Here is a 20,533-nt window from a genome sequence, read left to right on the forward strand (position 1 = left end):
CACAGCAACAAATATGAGTGACCGGATTAAAAGCAGTCCCTCCGCAAAATTTCCCTAAAAAAATAATAGATATTGGTTGTTTGCATTCTGTGCTCTCCCAAATGAAAAAAAAACCAATTGAAGTTCTATAAACTAGTGTATAAAAAACTCGATGAACCGTGAAAATTTGTGAGTGTTTACCGACATACCTGTGACATAAATCTTTAGAGGACATTGCATTGTAAAACTGTTTAGATTGGTGGGGTGTTTATAGGTGTAAGTGTAAGGGACTGTATACTCGCCCGCAGAGTACCAGTTATCGGTTTTTTGTGGGTTGGATGAGCTTGGTACAGTGTTGCAATTAAGGCTTGGGTTTAGGTTCAGTCCAGCTAACAGAAGCTTTCGTGGTGCCTTCTTTTACCTCACGATGAATTGATCTGACAGTGACAGGAGGACATTTGCAGACTAAAACGATACAAACGATAAATCAAGTATCGACTCACGACACATCACTGATATATGTCTTCACTGTAAAAATCTGTTCATAAAAAATGAAAACAATAACTGGACCGTCGCAAAAAAGGTGCAGCATTTTAATGCCATTTTTCAGCAATAATTAATATCGTTTATTTTAAATGCTTTAGTGCTCTTGTTTCAATCGGATCTTATTTTTTGCTTTCGTTTGAAATTATCGCCTGGGGCCGGCTGTATAAAAGTCTTTAACTATATATTTTGCATAGTTAAATCCTAGTTAACTCAGAAATACACGACTCTGATTGGCCAATTCTGTCCTTAAATACAGTTAAAAGACAACTAGTTTGTTACACTGGCCCCTGTCAGGCTTTCTTGTCTTCTCTCAGCTGATTGCACGAGAATTTTAACCTATTACTCAGGATGAACCTATCGGGCATGTTATTTCATGAACATAGTTCTGTGCTCGTACGCTCAATTGGAAAAACTTATTCTTCACTTTTAGCCTAGGCCTATGTTGCGAATATATAGACTTATGCATTTTGACTTGAAATCTTGCTAACTCACCGCTAACGAATGGCGTTTTATTTACGAAAATAGTGTGCACAAAAGCACAAAAAATTTAGGTGGAAAATTATTTTTAGGGTAAAAAATACTTTGTAGAAAGCTTTATAACTGTATTTTTCGAATATAGCTGGACCCATTCTGACTTAAAATCATGCTAACTTACCGCCAATATCCACTTTGACAGAACACTGCACATTAGAATGTTTTTTATCGTCTGAAGAGGGCGAAAATGTATACGTGATCTCGTGTCTCCCTGGACCATATTCCATGGGGGACTCGGCACCTTCGGGGTTTACCTTGGGCTCAGGAACAATAACACCATCTCCGCAACTTAATTTTGGCTTTTTCCAACTGAACCTAAGCTTGCTGTCTTCATTCTTGACATACGCGACTGCTGAATCGTTACCCTTGCACTGGCATGGTTTTGTTTCTGTAAGGTGCAGCCATTTGTTAGTGAAATGGTCTTGCAAGGGGACAATGCTATCTCAAAAGTGGGGAACAAATTTAATTTCCCGGCATAGAGATGAAATATGCATTCGCTTGATATGTAAAAGTTTGTATAATATGAAGTTTTTGTATAAGAGCTAGTTAACATCCCCCACAACTTAAAAACAAGCTTCAGAACCCCTCCCCAACTTAAAAACGGCATTCACATATCAAAGACAAGCATGCATGTCCTAGTCAACCATGTCCTCTTCATGTTTAAGTTAGAATGGTTTAGTTACGGCTTTAACTAAGACTGTTAGCACAGAATACCTAACAGAAGTGGAACTCTATACTATTTTTTCGTAAGTGTGATTCGTCATGATTCGTCACTTAGCAAGTGCATTTTTTTGAGGCAGTCACCCCCCTGCCAATACTAAAAATGACTTGATTTTAGACATTGGCAGGGGGGTGACTACCTCAAAAAAATGCACTTGCTAAGTGACGAATCATGACGAATCACACTTACGAAAAAAGTACAGGAGTTCCACTTCTGTTAGGTATTCTGTGCTGTTAGGTTCCGAGCCATTATAGTTTTTTTATTCGTACACTAACGTATTTTTAATTGATGCTCGTTAAAAAGAATGCAAACAACATAAATTATACATGTATGATATTCGATTAGGATCAAGGCTGTGAATAATTTTTTTGAATAATGCCATAGCAAATGCGTGTAGCACTATACTTACTGGGTTTACAGAAATCTTCTACTAATAGATCTACAATCTTGGGCAAATCTTCCAACTTTGATTCAAATACTTGGTTAGGTGATGACCATCTCCTGATGTAAGATCGGAATTTTTTGATACCGTCCTCATCGCCTCCAGCCAAACCGATAATAGTAACATTATTCTCTTTTAGGGTTTTTGAAGCTTTGTCAGCAGGTTTCGTTTGATCTGCTTTCTTATTTCTCCTGGTCTTGTATTTTTCCGTAGTAAAGTCAGGATTCGGTTCTCCATCGGTGAACAACAAAATTACGTCGTCAATCCCATCGCGATGATTCTTTGGACTCTTTTGATTAAATTCCTTGAAAAGAATAATCAAAGCGATAGTCAATCTATCCATCTTGGATTTCACCTTTTGGAAATAGCGATTTCACGAGATAAATAGCTATTACCCAACCATAAGCTGTGAATTATATAAATAAGTTTTGTGAAGGGATTCTACTTACATTCAGTGCGAGCTTGAAAGCACTGCCAGTGTAGGTCAGGTCGCCCTTTAAATCGCGGTCATAATTGTATTCCGACAGGTTATCTATAATCTTTTCCGGATCTTTAATTTCGCCAACTTTCAACAATACACTTGTATATTTTTTTAGCGCTTTAGTTTGCTCTGCTCTGCCTGGATCTAAACTTTGTCCTTTGGAGAATGTGATGAAGCCAAGGTGAGTGCCATCTTCTCCCACGTTCAAATCTTTATTTCTTATAAGTTTCTTCATAAATTCGAACACATCTTTGTAACGTGTGTTGCCAATGCTATTGGAGTTGTCCCACAAAACAAGAATCCTTTTTGCATTCTAAAATTTGGAAATACAATATATTCCGTTGCCATCAGTGCACTCATTTTGCAAAGCGGGATTTTATAATTGTCCGCTTTTTCTCATAATATAATAATGGGAGGCAGCTAAATATTTCAAATATTTCTTGTACAATATCCCCATTTCATCTCTCGAACGGCGAATGCGCAATCGAGCAAAATTGTTTTCGAAAAAACACAGTAATGTCATAATTTTGACGTTTAAAATATCGCCGAGGTTACCGGTTAAAAACGTACCTATGAAGGCGTTTGTTTGCATCCTTAAATGACGTACCGTAGAATACGAAGAGCGATTTAGTTTTCAAGATAGGGAGGAATTTTTTATGATTTTTGTGGTAATGCATATTTACGTTTTAGGCAGATTCGCAGTTTTTTTAACCACCATTTATATATGTGTATATTTTTGAACACTCTGCATAAAGTGGCTAATAAAACGAAATTTTAGCGTTCCAAATGGATTTATTTTGTGAGAATAAAGATACAGGAATAAGTTATCTAAGAAAATATTAAATTTTCAAATTTACCTGGCCTTTTCCCGTCCTCAGTGCTTGGAGTCTGACGTCGCCAAAGTTCGTCATCTGTTATGAAAAGAAAGTGACTCTTAATATTCTTGTAAGTTTACATGGTCACATCAATAAGTAAATTAGCTTCTATGTACACCACGTGAGTATTTAATACTGCAAAGCTTTCGGTCCGTTAACTCGGGCTTTCATCAATTGACTGTTGTTCATTACAATTTGACATCGCGTTGGTATTTACCAGTCGTAAAATTTGTGGACGATTTACACGGTTCCTTCACCCAAAGAAAGAAGTATTTCATGCCAATTGTTAATCATCACAAATTTTAAGGTAAAACGAAATGGGATCCAAACAACAGCTGCAGTTTGACAGAAGCGCCACTGAATTATGTCAACTTCTGAATGCCACAATAAAATTCAATTTTCGGCTTTTTATCGCTTTGAAATGAATTGTGGTGTAAAAATTTAACTTTCGGGATTTTTGCCTCACATTTCACAGCGTTCCAGTCTTATTTCAGTCGACTGCTGAAAACACGCTGATCCATATCAGCTAAATTTCTCTCACTCATATTCTCAGCGGACAATTTACAAAAAATTGAGATCAGTAAAAATTGAGATATTATAATACGAAGACTAAACATCGAGTTTTCAAATTATGTGACATCACATACCATCAAACTCGTCATACAGACTATAAGTCCAGGCGTTGTGGACAAACAGCGTCAATACTATCAACCACTGTAACTTCATCATCAACATTCAGTCTTCAATCTTTCAGTCACTTCAAGTCTTCTCTTCTTCAGTTTTCAAGGAGAACTCTTCTTCAGGCGCTTCTCTCGTCGAATGGCAAACAGCTGTAACCTCGGTACTTTTATACGGTTCGCGCATGCTCTGACATGAATATTGAGAAGAAGACGGTTGGAGTTTTACCGTTATTTTGCCGTTGACACCCCGAAACGTGCGCTGTAGTTTCGCAGTTAAGGGACGCGGAAAAAACACTTGAAATCATTAGCATCCAAGGGCTCCACTCCATAAGTGCTCAGAAATTTGATTGTAAAGAAGTTTGCATTTCTCGCTTCATTTACCCCATGGGAATTTAACTATACTATTAAGAAAGCTGGACATAATACGGAACTTTTTAAATGCATTCCCGCGGTGTTAAACTTGTGTAAAACTTCGTGGTGTGTAAAACTTATTTGTAGCGTCTAACTTCACTTTGCAATCAAACCTAGTTTTCTTGCGTAGATTTAAAACTTTTGATCTTCCTAGGATCCAAATTTCCTCAGGAAATTATTTACACAGGGGTTTTGTGGCGTACAGATAACCTCTTACGGACAAATTGATTTTTACCAGCTGATGTAATGACCGTATAAATATATTGTTGCATGGAGTTCTGAAATACTGCTAAAATTTAAGTTGATCAAGCTTTTATTGCGCATGCGCGCTTAAATTAGCTTCAATGTTTGGGGTTAGGGTCTCATAAGGGTCTTCACCTAATACTAATATTATTTTAATTCTGTGCCGCCTAACCTAGCCTAGCTACTGTATTATACCTATATAAAAACATCCGCGGTTCAACCATAAATCTATAACTTTATCTTTCAGTCCGAAAACTTTGGGTCGTAGACACTGTGCAAACATACAAACATATTGCGCAATGTGACGTCAGAACTTGGGTTTGAACTTGAACAATAATAATGTATTTCTTCCTCTGCGACCCAAACTAGCATTTAACCGTTCATGTTTTAGTGGTGTTATTGGGAAATACATTCAAAATTAAATCGAATGAGCATTGTTAAGGCCCGTTTACACTTGCGATCTTATGTGCGATATTCCTCTTTTGATAGATGTGAACGAGTGATTTAGTTACGAATCTAAATTTAAATTTAAGAATGATATATTCTTCTTATGTCTGACTGATTTGATTTGATAAAATGCAGTCTTCGTTTGTTTAAGTGAAGATAAACAGTTGTTGCACAGTCTAAGTTAAGATGAACTGTTGTTGCGCAGTTTAAGTCAAGATGAACAGTTTTTGCACAGTTTAACTTAAGATGAACAGTTTTTGCACAGTTTAACTCAAGATGAACTGTTGTTGCACAGTTTAGGTGAAGATGAACAGTTGACCAGCACCACTTAATGCATGCATGCCTGAGAGTAGTTTCCTGAGTATAAACATGCAGACAGTGCATGCAGCCTCAGGAAAAAACCTATGATGAAACCTTGACGAAAGTAAGCTAAAGTTTTCGGTTTATACTCTAGATTCGTTTTATCGGCACGGCACGGCTAAAATGGGTTTCATAGCAATTTCACCCTTGCTCGGCCTTGCATAGTGGTAGCAAGGACTAATACGGCTAATTTTGGCTACCAAATTTGGCGGTGCCGTGCTAATGAATTGAGTGTAATGTCAACGGGGCTTATCACGTTTGACGGCTGGACGAGCATGTCTAATGAGGTCTGCGGTCTAACGGCAATGATTGTACTTGATCCGACCTCAATTAACGGCATGGCCTGGTGGAGCGATAGACATTTCAATGGAATCATTCCAAGGGACTATTTATACATATAAGAAACGTTAGATTTCGTAGATGTTTAGGCCACAAGTTTAGGCCAGTTAACGTGATGCGTTGAGTTCTACACCATGATCATTCTTACGAATGAAATTATATTCGCAGATATTTGAAATTCAACGTTTGCGCACGTATTTTGCCGGGTACATACGTCAGGGTGAGATTTGTAATTTTGTACAATTAGTCGCATTCTGTAAATGGGATTATTGCAATTAAAAAAACAGATTGCATGACAGCACGCTGTCATCACACACTGTAGCGTAACTAGAACGATAATTGAGGAGGGGGGGGTGAATATTCATATATTCAGTTCTGCTCTACGGATTTCTTTTGTAAGTGCAATAGCTTACAAGAGAAATCCGTCGGGCTCAACTGAATATATGAATATTCACCCCCCCCCCCAATTATTGCCTTACACGAGATAAACAATAGCGTATCGACTGAAGTACTGCATAAGAGGCCTGGGTTAACGAGCTCGCAGCAATATTAGAGTGACGTAATAAATCTCATATGCATACAATACTTTTTCTAATTGCAGCTTGGCGTTGATAAACAGGATGTAAGATTTGCAATTTGCCGTTTCGGACGTGCTGTATGCCTATGAACGACGTCAAATGCATTTCAATTATATTCACTTATTTTTTCTGATGCATGTTTCTGAATTTTGAGTTTCAATCAATTGGCTTAAACCAAGTAGATGGCTGCGTATTGGTCGTAGAAATTTTTCTCTCAAAATTTGACTCAAATATCACTCAAAACGGCGTCTTTTATACACACTTTATGTAGAGCTGCATGCCTTCTTGACAAGTTAGCTTTCACAAGCTTCGAGTCATCAATTTAGATATCAACACACTCTTTCCCTAAACGAAAATTCTGTATCTTAACGCTTCCCCTTTGCCGAATTTTTTAGGCTTTTCTTTGCAAAGGTAAAAAAAGTTCCTCTCAAACATGACGTGGCACGTTGACATATTGCTATGGTAAGCTGTTCCAATTCGCAAAGACAGGGTCCGGAATCATAAGTGTCGTAAAAGCGAGCAAGAATGACAGACAGAATATATCTATTTAATTGTTTGCAAAGTGCACCAATGCGGGCAAGGCTTTAAAGAATACGTCTAGAGCTAAATATAATGTATTGGCGGCATAAATGGTCATAATCAAGTATTTGTGTTACTGAGAATAACATGTCATTTATATAGCTCGCGGTCAAAGAATCTAAGTTTAAAGCTTGTTGCACTAGTATCGCTTTTGTTAATACCGCAATATGAGGTCATGAAAAAAAGAGATATATCATACTCAGGTTTAGGACTCGAATATAATTTTGCCCTACGGCTGTCGCACTGACAGACGTCAGTTACAAGTCGTTGGGCACGCAAGAGGGTTTGCAAACAAACGCTGTTTCAAGAGAGCGTTTCAAGGACTCTCGTAAAGGTGCTTGGACTGCTCAGTAACTCAAAGGGAATAACAAGCCTTTTGAATATTATATACAGTATACTGTTTAGAAAAGCGGAAAACGCATCATTTGCCATCATGGCTAACTTAAAGTTGGATAAATAGTTCACTTCCCGAGTCAAATCTTTATCTTTTAGTATAGGTAAGATATCGAAGGAGATAAGAGCGAGGTTGGTAAGGGAATTTTACCGGTAGAGCTAACATTTTTGAACAATGTACTCCATCGATAATGCTGATTGTATTAAATTTCTGTGTTTTGATAATGCTGATCGTATAAAGAACGTGCGAATCAAGGCTTTAGAAATTAGAGCTATTAAAAAGTTCTATTTCGTGTAGAAATTTCGAGACTTTAGCTTAAAGGGAAATATCTAAAAATTATTTTAAAATTTCCCGGTTTTTCGCCGGTCGGTATTTGTTTTTGTTTTTTTTAAATATTTCCTTTGTAGTTTAAGTCTTGAACTTTCTACACCAAATATAACTTTTCAATAGCTTTAATTTGACACACAGCCCAACGTCTGGCGTCAAGTATTTCGGTCTCAAAACTCCGCAAAACGATTTGACTTCAAGCTGAATAGGGATGTTTGTCAGGAGTTATCGATCCAGTTGTATAGAGTTCGCTGCTAAAAACGCAGTAAATTTAAATACAATCGACTATCAGATGCATGTTTTGGTATGGCCAAGAATGCAAGTAAGTGATGAGATTGAACAGCGATGGAGTTTATTTTGATATGCCTCACGATAACTTTCTCACTGTCGGTAATATATCGACAAATCTAGATTTACCCAGACATTCATAGTGAGAATCACTTGACGTGACAATCAAGTAACTACAGGACTGGAAGGCCTCTTGAAGTTGATCCAACCTCAACAGCATGACTCGAGGCCAGCTATAGACTTTTCAATCGAATCATTTCCGGGCATATACATATAACACTAAATAATCTGTCCATATACATATAACACTGAATAAACTTTCGATTTGAAAGTTTTTTAGGTTATATTTACTAAAATTCTTTCTTAGTTCTACACGATCTTCATTATTCTGAGGAATGATATCGAGTGCTGACGTCATATTTTTGTTTGTTAACAGATTTTTGATATTCAACGTTTTCGCACGTATTTTTTCGATTACATACGCCAGGGTGAGATTTGTACGATTAGTTGTATCCTGAAAATGAGCCTTTTAGCAATTAAAAAACAGGTTGCGTAGCACGCAGTAATAGAGACCTTTAGTTTGACGTTTACGGCAAACGCCAAACCGCTAGCAATGTTTGTGTTTTAACTCCACTATCTTTAAGTGTGCGGCAATTTCGCTAAATTACAAACGTTCTACATAAAACTTGTGATGTTCAGCAGTAATGTAAGAAAGCAATAGGCTATTTCTGATGTATTTAGAAAAGCAGCAAATTCAGCTTTGCCGTATATGTTTCACGTTCGCCGTATAAAATTTAATGCTTGAACGGCTGAGGGTGTATGCAGTCGTTCAAGCATTAAATTTTATACGGCGAACGTGAAACACATACGGCAAAGCTGAATTTGCTGCTTTTCTAAATACATCAGAAATAGCCTATTGCTTTCTGACATTACTGCTGAACATCACAAGATTTATGTAGAACGTTTGTAATTTAGCGAAATTGTCGCACACTTAAGGAGAGTGGAGTTAAAACACAAACTTTGTTAGCGGTTTGGCGTTTGCCGTAAACGTCAAACTAAAGGTCTCTATTGATACATGCACACGTAGCCGCATGAATCAGGATTAAACGATGATAGTAAACTGAATTTGCTCTCTCAATAAAATGTCGATAGCTTTAGCGGAAATTGTACAAGCAGTTCACGTCAAACGATTGTTAACTAACTAAACTAAGTTCATAATTAACGACACACAAACTGAAAGTTGTGAATCTAAATAGAAAAAGATGCGTTTAGCTCATCGCACACGAGATGAACAATAGCGTATAAACTGAAGTACTTTATAAGAGGTCTGGGTTAACTAACATGCAACAATATTAGAGTGCATGACGTATGACATCTTATGCTTTTCAGCTTCGCGGCGGAAAACAGGATGTGAAATTATGCAATTTACCGTAACAAACAGTCTAGGGCATTTAAATTATTCATTTATTTCCTAACGTCTGATGCTTTCATGAATTCCGTTGTATTTACAACTTTACAACGGTCTTCGACGTTGAATAGACGACGCTTTTCTCACGAGCCTCTTAAATTGTTGATCTTTCAACTGCTTTTGCCAAACGGCAATTTGAGCTCCGTGGGAAAATTTCATGGCCTACCTTCCGATCAAAATTCGTTGGTATGCAAATAGTGTGTTCAATCTTGACATTCCTATTAAGAATGACGTCTGATTTTCCCCACAACAACGTTGGAAATGCTAATTAAAATCTCAACATATTCTATCATAAAAATTCGAAGGCATCATAAAAAGTAATCTTGGCTTTTCCAAAGGTTTTATGGAATATTTATCCTCGAGCCAGCCTGCGCCGTGCGAGGGTACTAATTCCGCCCGGAGATTTGGCATTACACCCGGCCATTGTGACAGAACATAGCGGAATCCAAAGTTGCCCAAATTCTATGCCATGAACAGTGGACGTTCAACAATGATCATGGTATTTTCACGCACAGTTAGAGGGTTCTCAACAACATGATTTAGGCGGAAGTAGGAGGTCAATTTTCTGGCCGTGCGGTATATGACAGGACATAATATTGACTTTTGAATTGCCACACAGTACTCTCATAAGCAGTAGTTATTACATATATTTTGATAGCATAGCACACGAAAATCTCTTGGATGGGTACCCTGGGGATATCAAACCTATCCTAATTTTTGCTCATTGGGGAGGGGGGGGGGTTGTTGGCAAGGAAAGAATTGCGGGCGAAAGTCAAAGATTTTGGGAACTAATGCCAGACGGCATGCATGAATACGCTCAAAGACGATAAATAAAGACTCAATTAAATTTATTTCCTCCGTTAATTGTAACATGATAACACGAATAATGTGTAATATTAATCAGTGTAATATTAATGACTTCAAAAGCGCCACACATAAACTACACAAAAGAGTTTGTCCTGCTATGTAAGAGTTATATAGGCATGCAAGTTCGTTGAAAAGTATAAAGCTTTCACTCAACGACATCGTTTGGACAATGACTGTCTATTGACACGACACTAGCATCCTGGCAGCACATTTTTTCCTGAGAATTGATGTAATTCGAGCCACAGCATTCGTAGCTAGCGTCCGCTCTTTTTGGATGGATCGCTCCACAACAGCAATCTTCACCTGCTGGATCATAACCGTTTTTGCCGCAATATTTTCCTAAATGACAGAGTTTAAAGCAATTATGAGCGTAACTCGTGTGCTTACGATCCAGAGCGGACACACTATTGGATAGAGAAAGTTTGTCACTAGCTTATCACTCGTTGTTTAATCTTCATTTGTTTCCTCTGTCGCATGGATTTTTAGCATTTTCTACTTTCATTGCTATTGATAGTAGATACAAGCCAATGTAGCAATGCGGGAACTTTTGGCCCAGTCTACTTTTGAAGTAGAAACTTTTACGCAAGCCTTTCACATTGGAAAGTATAATTTTCATGATGGAGGTTAATATGTACCGAAATGTTCTTGAAAAATGTTTATATTTTAGAGAATTTTTTATCGTAAAGAGACGAATAAAGTTATAGGGTGCACGTTTGCCCATCACATTGACAACCTGGGGCCGGTTGTATAAAAAGATAAGGTAACATTTAACTGTTATACGTCTACGTACTATCTGAGCATGCGCATATCGGTCTCCGTATTATCTTTAGATGCAATATACTGGTTGTCGATTATCCTACCTGAAACAACAATGTTGACATTGCAGTACATTTTGAAACTCTGTAGAGCAGTTGTGTAGGTATACGCGTATGTTTTCGTGTATTTACCCACAGATAAAGTTGCGCTGGTACTTTGTGGGTTATCAGGGCCTGCTGTAACGGGGCAGTCGGGTTTAGGTTCGCTCCAACTGACCCAAGCTTTTCCATTTCTGCTGATATGTTCTGTTATTTCTTTGGTTTCGGGACATTCACAGGCTACACGACGAAAATGACACATATCAGAAGATAGCCTATTTAGGATTACTCAAAATGAATTATAACAGCTCATATTTGTATTTTATATCAGACACTTTAAATCTAAATTTGTTCTGCAAGAACTTATTTTCACCATAGCTGGTTTGCTGGAGGTTTTAGTCTATTTTATGTAGTAATGGACCAATAGACATTGCGGCGAAACGTGTTCATTTCAGACGGTCAAGATCGTCTACCCAGTTGTAAGGTAAATGAAATATGCGCTGCTTTATTCAGAACTTGCAACGTTATTTTCTCCACTTTGAAATAATTTTAGTTGTAATAATAGTAGTTTTTAACGATACAAAAAGCGCTCACTCACCGCCAGCCACATCAAAATTAACAAGACAACTTCTGCTTTGTTTTTCTTCATTGCTATCGATATACGAGAACGTATAGTTGATTTTGTGTTCTCCGATGCCATATTCCGTGCCTGAGGGGTCGACGTTGGCAGGGTTCACACTTTTGTGCAGATCTTCTACGGGTTTGTTGCATTTCAAATTCGGTTCAACCCATTTGAACAAAACCGTGTCTTCTCCTGGTTTAGTAAACTCCATATCCGCTGAAATATCGCCAGCGCAATTACAAATTTGGGCAGGTGTAACTAAAAAGAACAAAACGCACTATAACGTCTGCCTAATTCTGTTAATTTTAAGAAACGGTCCGTTTCTAAGATGTCTAGAACGGTTGTTAGGACAGTCTGCTTAGTTGTTTTTTTATACATCGCATTAACACAAGAGCAAAAACCTCTATACCAGCTGTATTTAATTAACTTCTCCTAGTCTTCGTCAAATTGACAAAGTTATAATATGATATTGCTATTGAAGCCAATTTCAACCTGGCTATCGTTATGCTGCCATCTTTTCTATGATTTTTACGAATTTTTTATCAGTTTGAATGACATTTCCGTCGAATCTTCGTGAAAGCAATCATTTAACTTCTCCCATCAATTGCCCAAAAGTATTCGAGTTCAGTTTCACATTGCGGCCAGTGACGCACGTAGCCGACTATGTCATAGAGATTATAAATAACACTAGAGGGGGAATCGAGGAGAAATTGGGGAGCGCGTTAATGCGGAGTAAATCCAAGTCCCGGATGATCACTCATTCACGATTTCCGAGGCCAAAATATGTCGTTTTTAACGAATTTTTTTTATTTCTAAATGTTTTTCCCTAAAATATCATTTCAGGAAGTCTAAGGTAGTAAAACCGGTTCTAAAAAACACTGTTTTTCCTTAAAAAACCGGCAAAGCGACCTAAATAATAAATATAACTTTTTTAATATTGTTGCTAACGTGGTTGCTAAGGACGCATTGATCTAGCCAATCAACGCTTGGCTTAGCATCCGGGAGTTAAGTTTGCCCCCCAATTATCGCGTTTTTCGACTGATGTTTTCGATACCATTGCCTCCTCTAGTGTTATTTATAATCTCTATGGGCAATGTAGCGTACGTGCGCCACGGACCGCAATATGAAACTGGACGTAAATACTTCTGAGCCTTATACGCTTCTGCTTTCCCTGGTCATGGCAATGTGGCATTTGGGTCGAGACAAAAGTAGACAAACAAATCGATAAAAAAGGAAACATGCAACTTTGCTAATACGGAATGCAATTACCTACAAGGATTTCAGTACTTACTGGGCATGCACGAGGCATCCACTAATTCATTTAAGACCTTGTCCAACTTGTCCAACTGTGCTTCGAACACTAGATCTGGCGAAGTTGCCCAATTTTCAAGGAATGGTTTAAACTTTGCTACTTTATCTGGTTGCCCTGCAGCCAGCCCGACAATTAAAACGCTGTTGTTTTTGAGTTTTTCTGCCGTCTCATCAGCTATTCTTTTCTGATTTTGTTTCTGTAACCTCTGGCTGCGATATCCGGTATAATCAGGATTTGGGGCACCATCGGTGAACAGCAAGATAACGTCTTCTACATCGGCACGATAATTTTCCGGATTTCTCTTGCTGAACTCCTTCATTCGAAAACAAAATGATACATTAAAGATTAAAATCCGCGAGCTTTGCCATCGAAAACAGTTTATTGAACGGGAGACTTGTGCAGTCGTACATCGCTTGGAGAGCAGCATTAATTCGTCCATAAATCGTTGTTTCGTTGTTTAAAATTGTTGTTGGAAAAGTTAAAATTAAAATAAAACGTTAGAACTGATTTTGATTGAAGTTTCTTGGAAACAAAGTCAGAAACATTGTCTTATTAATATATGCGATTTATATTAACCTGCTTTTGAACAAGAAACTTTGCATTAAAAGTGGAATTGAAACGCGGCTTTTGTGAAGAAATAGAGGATGTTTAGCCAGGCCCAACTTACATCTAACGCGAGCTTCATGGCTGTACCAGTGAATGTTTGTGACCCTCGAAGATCATTATAGTTCACACTTTCCAGCCAATCTGTTAACCCAGTTTGACTGGTGATATGGCCAATGCTTAACAACTCTCTTGTTCTTTCTTCATTCGAGAAGGTAATAAAACCAATATGCGTTCCGTATTCTCCGACATTCAACTGTGGGCTAGTGATGAGGTTTTCTAAGAATTGTACTACTTTTGGGAAGTTGTCGGTGCCAATCGAATCAGAATTGTCCCACAATATAAGGATGTCCTTTTTGCATTCTAAATTTGTAATAATTCATTCATTAGAATTATATAATAAATATATATGTATGTGTTTTCAAGTGGAACTTCAAATTTCAAAGTGGAAGTCAAGTCAAAAACTTCATAAACAGTGCAACGCGTTGTATAAATCACTAACGCCATTTAGGTTCGCTTTATATACGCTTCTAAATGAATATGAACTAGAATTTACGTCCAGGAAACTTCGAAAGTTCAAAGTTTAGGCATTTTTAACATCAGAGGGTCCTCGCATCCACAGCAGAACCAGTGAACTATAATAAATAACTGGAACGCTACCTTATGATTGTTTTCGCGAGGCCAATATTTGCGGGACTTTACCTCCAGGCACGCGTGTCTGGAGGTAAAGTCCCGCAAAATTTTTGGCCTCATTCGCGGATGACTCGCGAGATCACTGCAGATGCAGAGCGAATTTTAAAGAAATTTGGGGGGGGGGGGGGTTGTTTCATGGTTTTAAATGTTTCAGTTTTTTATGGAATTATAGTGGAATTAATCTTAAATTCAACCTGGTGAACTGTTTTACGAATTGCGACTGGAGTTGGCGATCGGATTGAGAACAAATTCTTTTAAACGGAACAAGTTTATAGCGATGTGCAATTTTGACAACAATATTTGTACGAAAGGGATATTCTAAGCTAAAATTTCATCGCAAAATACACTTGGTAGACATTGTTTAATATTATAAGTTTATGTTTTTTTAATTCCACGTGATTAGATTGGAAAACAGTTGCATTGATTATAAAGTAAGACAAATATTCCCGCATTTTCACGCTAGGCTTTACGTTTTTTATAGCAAAGAACCGTCTTACTCCGCATTTCCAAAAATAGGTCCATAAAATGCATTCTACTAACATCAAGAATGTCTCAGCCGGCAGGAAGTACTAACAAAATCAGTTATTTATCTTCCCCAAATTTTTTTATCAGATTGACGAAATCACAACAAAATACTTTTGTTTTCAATGTTTTGGCCGTGTTTGTTTTTGCGTGTAAAGACTGGGGGTCACTTAGTTTCAACTTCCGGTCAGAAGGTAGCGTTCCAGTTATTTTCAGTTCACTGCAGGAGAACCTACGCACAGAACGGATTGAACTTCCACTTTAATCTAGAACATCACATGATAATATTGGATATATGCTGTACAATGAGCAGTAAATAAAATTTAGTCGTTCTGCAGTTACATGAAAAGCTCAAAGTCCGTGATTTTCAGTCCGTTTGAAAAACTGACTCGTTTGGTTCTAGAGGTTGTGTCGTTGCACGGACTCTCAAACTATTTTGCAGTTGTGTGTCTAAATATTCAACCAGGCAATTTGCATGCATTTGTATATAAGGATATAACTATGGAATTTTCTCTTGAAATGCATTATCAAAATAATGGCGAGGGATATTTGAAGGGATTTATAGTGAAACTATTGTAAGTAATACAGACAAAACAATGATAATTTGCGACGATTTTAGCTATTTAAATTGGTTTAATAATTAACTATATAACTCTCATGAGCTTGCATAGTTCGATTCTGTGCCATGAATATTTTAGTATTCGAATTGGTGACGTCACTAAATATATTGGCTATATTCTACGAATTAGTACTCTTATAATATTTCAGGCTTATTACCTGTTCTAACCTCATTATCTACCGATGGTCCATTTCGGCGCCAAAGATTGTAATCTGTCGTAGTAAAAAATGAAATTTTATTAGTATAAAACACAAAATAAAGATTACAAAACACAATATAAAGATTAAGCCTGGGAATTCTCGGGATACAAGTATTTATGCGCAAGTTTTCCAAGTAAGGAATAAAGCATTATATTTGGAAGAATCGTTAAAAGGATAACGGATAATACTTTTAAAACTTATTAACAATAAGTGAATAACTGAGAAAATTTACTAGCCGAAAAATGTAAGATGAAACCTTTCGTGTAGCAACATTGGTATCAAATAGATGTACGCATGCGGTGATCTCTGGCACACAATATTCAATTGTTGAAAATAGATCACCGTGTTGTATGTACATCTTAAATAGAAAACTCGAAAACTCCAATCGATTCTTCATGAAATTTTGTATTTCTGACCTTTTTTATATTATATTATTTTGGGAAATAATATTCATGACACGCAATATATAATGGAGCCCGTTTGGCGACTGAACTGAGTCTGTATGACAATCTCGCAACTGTTAATTTCTTTATCAAGCGACATTGTAAAAAATAGATGAAAGCAAGCATCGACTAAGCATTGTATTGTATACGCTAACTCGCTAAGCATGCAGAAACATCAGCAATATATATTTGTATTACCGTCTAACTCATCCAAAACACTGTAAGCCAAGCTGTCGTGAAGAAACAACGTCAAAACTACGAACCAACTAATCATTTTCAAACTTTTTTTCAGCTTTACAGTGGATAAATCACCTTGATGGATACACTTGAGTAACTCAGAGATCTTCAACTTCTCGTAGAGATTGTTCTCAGTTCAAGCTCTCGACTCCAACGAATGACAAGCAACTGTGGCCAACATGTACTCTTCTTATACTGTCTTCTAGTGTGAAAACAATGTCCGGAATGCAAGACGGTTGAGAATATTCGTTATTTTAGGCTTTTGGCATGCGTCTAATTCACTGTTGTGCGACATTCACATTAAACTGAAGACCACTTGAGTATATTCAAGAGCACTGAAGATAATCATTGTGTTTCAACGGCAAGTCGAGGAGCGGGTGTGACCTACATTCGTGTGCATATAGTAATTTTGCTTTCGATTAGAACACAAAGGTACGTGGAATGAGAAGGGGAAGTGAAGCGCTTCGGATTTCGGAATGCATGGATTTGGAACACTGTTGCATGCATGTAAAGCGATACTATAATGGGATAACTAATGAAGCGTTTGATGTTTTGACTGTCTGTTTTATTTTCAGTTGCATGGCGCTCTATATTTAAAAACCAATCGACCTATAAAAGCGCACTTGGCTGATGACTTACTATCAGTTTCGCCGTTCATCCTTTCAGTTAATCAAATGCGGATCACCGTCTGAATTTCGTTTCATTGCTGCATGCCGTAAAACTCGCTTAATATATGAAAGACATGATGAACTCATGTTTAAGCATAGCTTTGCATGTCTTGACGTTGACAAAGGTGAAATGTTTTTAGCAATTTGATAAGAATATTTCTCGATTTCAAATATTTCTTGATTTTAAATTAACCTTCACATGCATGCGTATTTTATAATTATTATATTGGTCTTATCAACCTGCCTCAGTTAAATTAGAGTTTAACCGTGATTTGCTGGCGTGCAAGACTTAACTAACCCCTGCTTTTTGTTTTCAAAAATTGGCTAGACTTACAGCCAGGGAATATTATATGAAAGCGTTTGAAGTCCTTCACATGGCATACATGATGAATGCTATAAGCGCCCACGCCAAACTGTCAGTCAAAGCCATCGCGTTTAGTCATACGGTTCCTAGTTTAACTTCGTCCATTGATCTACTTCAATATTTATGAAGAAAATTTGGATGTTTATCGTTGAACGTTATCATGCGAAATATCTTATTGTTACGAACTATATGGGTTGGCCCTCTAGACTCCCTTAATATGGTGTCGACGTAAAAACAGGACTCTTTCCCAAGATAATGAAATTTATGTGCGTCATTGTCCTAATGATATCAGGAGGGGTTTTTGTGCAAGTGCGTTTTTAGGCAAAACGTTATTTGCTAACTCTACTCTTGACAATTTGCGTACAGAACCGATTTCAAATTATAACCGAAAACAAAGCGGAAAAAATCAGCGGCAAATTCAGCCGGGTGTAAATTATCGTTTTAACCCGTGTTTAAAGATATATCCAACGGGTATATTTAAATTCTAAAATATTAATTTCTTTCAAAAGTTTAATTGCAACTAATAGCATTGCTATAGTTAGGCAGTTTATAGGCAGAATTTAAAAATGTGCAGCATTCAACTATATTTTGGCCAATGCATGCTGCTGGATTCCCCGGTGAAGACAATCAGTAAGCAATTAATAAGCAGTTACAGATATAAAAAAAAACAAGCTCGCCAAGGGCGTGTTTATACACATGCATGTACTGTATCCATTTGCGTATATAATGTATAAAACAAAAAATGATAAATATCTTATGCATGGACTCTGCGTCAGGCGTGCACGCATGAAAAGCATAAATTAGACCTCAATATTAGTGCCTCGTTAATCGACTCTTGAAAATTGACATATGTGAAGTACGCTGTTGACACTGAACCTGATAATTATTTATGTGAATCGAATTTCGGAGGGCATTTTTTTCTCAATGGGAATTGCTTTTTCTTCAAGCGAAAGGCTATAACCTATTGACATTACCAAGCTGCTTAAAATGTCCCGCTGTCATTATTTTGATCCCACTAACCGCCAACTCGGTACCTCTGATTCTGTGTCCTGATTGGCTAGAGATATCACTGAGCTAAATATAGCCTCACTGGAGTATACAAAAAAATCTCATGTCGCATTTTGATATTCAAATTCGTCGCTTCAATGGATTTGCGTTCCATGCTTATTTTTGTCGATGGCTTGACTGCACAGAAAAAATACGTTACACCAATTCGTGATTTAATTTATGATTTTATGGAAATGGCCACATACCAACAAGTTGGAATTTGGACAATTTTTTCTAGAGGTTTGGCGGGGCTTGAGAAAATCCCACGCAAACAAGGTTGGATTCTCTGCGAAGCGGCGTGTTTTTCGATATTCAACAAAGGTGAAATAAGTTTAAACCCTATTGACGTGTTTCAAATATCTAAATATCTACAGCTGCTTTGGTTTGAATTATTATACCGCCTTATTCTATCTGTTAAAAATTCCTTTTATGCCCATTTCTAAAATGTCTATATACTGTTTGATTTTGGATCGGCATCCGAAAATAATATTATAAAGGATAAGGAAGCATGCATGTATGTTGAAATGTAGAAAGTTTTAGAAACTAACATATTCCGACGAAAAACGTCTTTTAAGGCGTCTGTAAAACCTGAAGTGTGTTGTTATATCATTCTAGTTTGACAGTGACTTCGAAATACGGTCGAACTATCTATCACTGTGTAAACTTGTGTTTAAAATCTCAGTCTCTTAGCTCTTGAGTTTATAAGTAAGATGCTGTCAAACTGTCAGTCGTACCTAATCGGAGGTTTGTTAATTGCTAATATAATTAGCTAAGATGCCTGGCAGCAATGTTAATTAACGAAATATAGAGTTGCATAGTTCTTATACATATTTTATATAGCACAACTATCTTGGCGTTTACGCAGGTCACGTTTCGCCGAGTTCAATGCATTCATGATCAGTAAATAACATTTCGCTTCAAATTACACACACGAAACGGGCCGAGATGCATTCCTGTGGTTGCTGCTATAATGAATGCCAAGTCTTATTCATAATGGCCCCTTTGTAGTCAAATTTCATTTGCAACGTTCATAAATTGACCGCTATCATATCCTGTCCTTAAAATGTGCTTAATTAATGTGTTTGTAGATTAATTTAAGTGGCATGCAATATCACTTTGACACTGATCTCTCACGCATTAACAATTCTCGATTTATCGACAAACAATCAAATTAATATAGAATTATAGACTATCACAGGGGAAGCCTTAAAGCTATGAATTTCCCACGGCCGAAAAACATATTTAAAGTTAGTTTAATAGGTTATATGTTCATGCCACGAGTCAATAGCTTCCTTTTGACAACGGTTGTAATAATTTCTTTTATCGTTGTTCAATGAACTCAATGAATAAATGAAACGTTAACTAGCGATAAACACGCTTATATATGTATGTCTGAATCCAAAATAGTTTTTAATCTGAATTATTAGCTGAGATAGTTGGCCGCCAACGTTCGAAACATGTGTATCAAAATCAATCTAGTACGACACTTTATACCTGTTGCAGAAATTTGAAGAATAAAACTAAAAGATAAATATTTAAATTGTAAAAGAGTAACTGTCGTTTGGAACTGAAAAAGGGCAATGTATCAGCGGGTATATATATTGTACTTCTCTTTTAATTAGCTATACTATCTCGGAAGTCCTACATCTGATGGAGTTTCCGGTCAGCTTTATTTTGATTTAAAGTCGATCGTTTGGGATCATGACAAGTATTTCTCCTCATGTGACTCAATGTTATCGTTGATTTAAATTTGTGCATGATAACAACATAGACAGGCCTCTTTGTTAAGT

The 20,533-nt window shown here is 37.1% G+C and overlaps 1 protein-coding gene across 1 annotated transcript; it reads right to left on the reverse strand.

The window, feature by feature from the left end:
- Positions 1 to 10,530: 10,530 nt before the first annotated feature.
- LOC114526919 lies at positions 10,531 to 16,902 on the reverse strand. The gene is made up of 7 exons (XM_028548463.1): positions 16,626 to 16,902; positions 15,943 to 15,996; positions 14,015 to 14,313; positions 13,327 to 13,660; positions 12,012 to 12,293; positions 11,420 to 11,653; positions 10,531 to 10,898 (listed from the first exon to the last, which is right to left on the reverse strand). Exons 1-7 carry the CDS (start codon positions 16,699 to 16,701, stop codon positions 10,705 to 10,707), a joined length of 1,473 nt encoding a protein of 490 aa, XP_028404264.1. The 5' UTR covers positions 16,702 to 16,902; the 3' UTR covers positions 10,531 to 10,704.
- Between the last annotated feature and the right edge of the window lie 3,631 nt (positions 16,903 to 20,533).

Source organism: Dendronephthya gigantea, unplaced genomic scaffold, assembly GCF_004324835.1.
Source record: "Dendronephthya gigantea isolate DGI-Jeju-01 unplaced genomic scaffold, DenGig_1.0 000042F, whole genome shotgun sequence".
NCBI lineage: Eukaryota > Metazoa > Cnidaria > Anthozoa > Malacalcyonacea > Nephtheidae > Dendronephthya > Dendronephthya gigantea.

Excerpts from the sequence above, each read along its gene's own strand:
- LOC114526919 (XM_028548463.1), bottom strand. The coding sequence starts at position 16,701 with ATGATTAGTTGGTTCGTAGTTTTGACGTTGTTTCTTCACGACAGCTTG. Across the intron at positions 15,997-16,625 it reads TGTTTTGGATGAGTTAGACG|ATTACAATCTTTGGCGCCGA; the intron begins GTAATACAAATA and ends TTACTACGACAG. Across the intron at positions 11,654-12,011 it reads TAATTTTGATGTGGCTGGCG|CCTGTGAATGTCCCGAAACC; the intron begins GTGAGTGAGCGC and ends TTCGTCGTGTAG.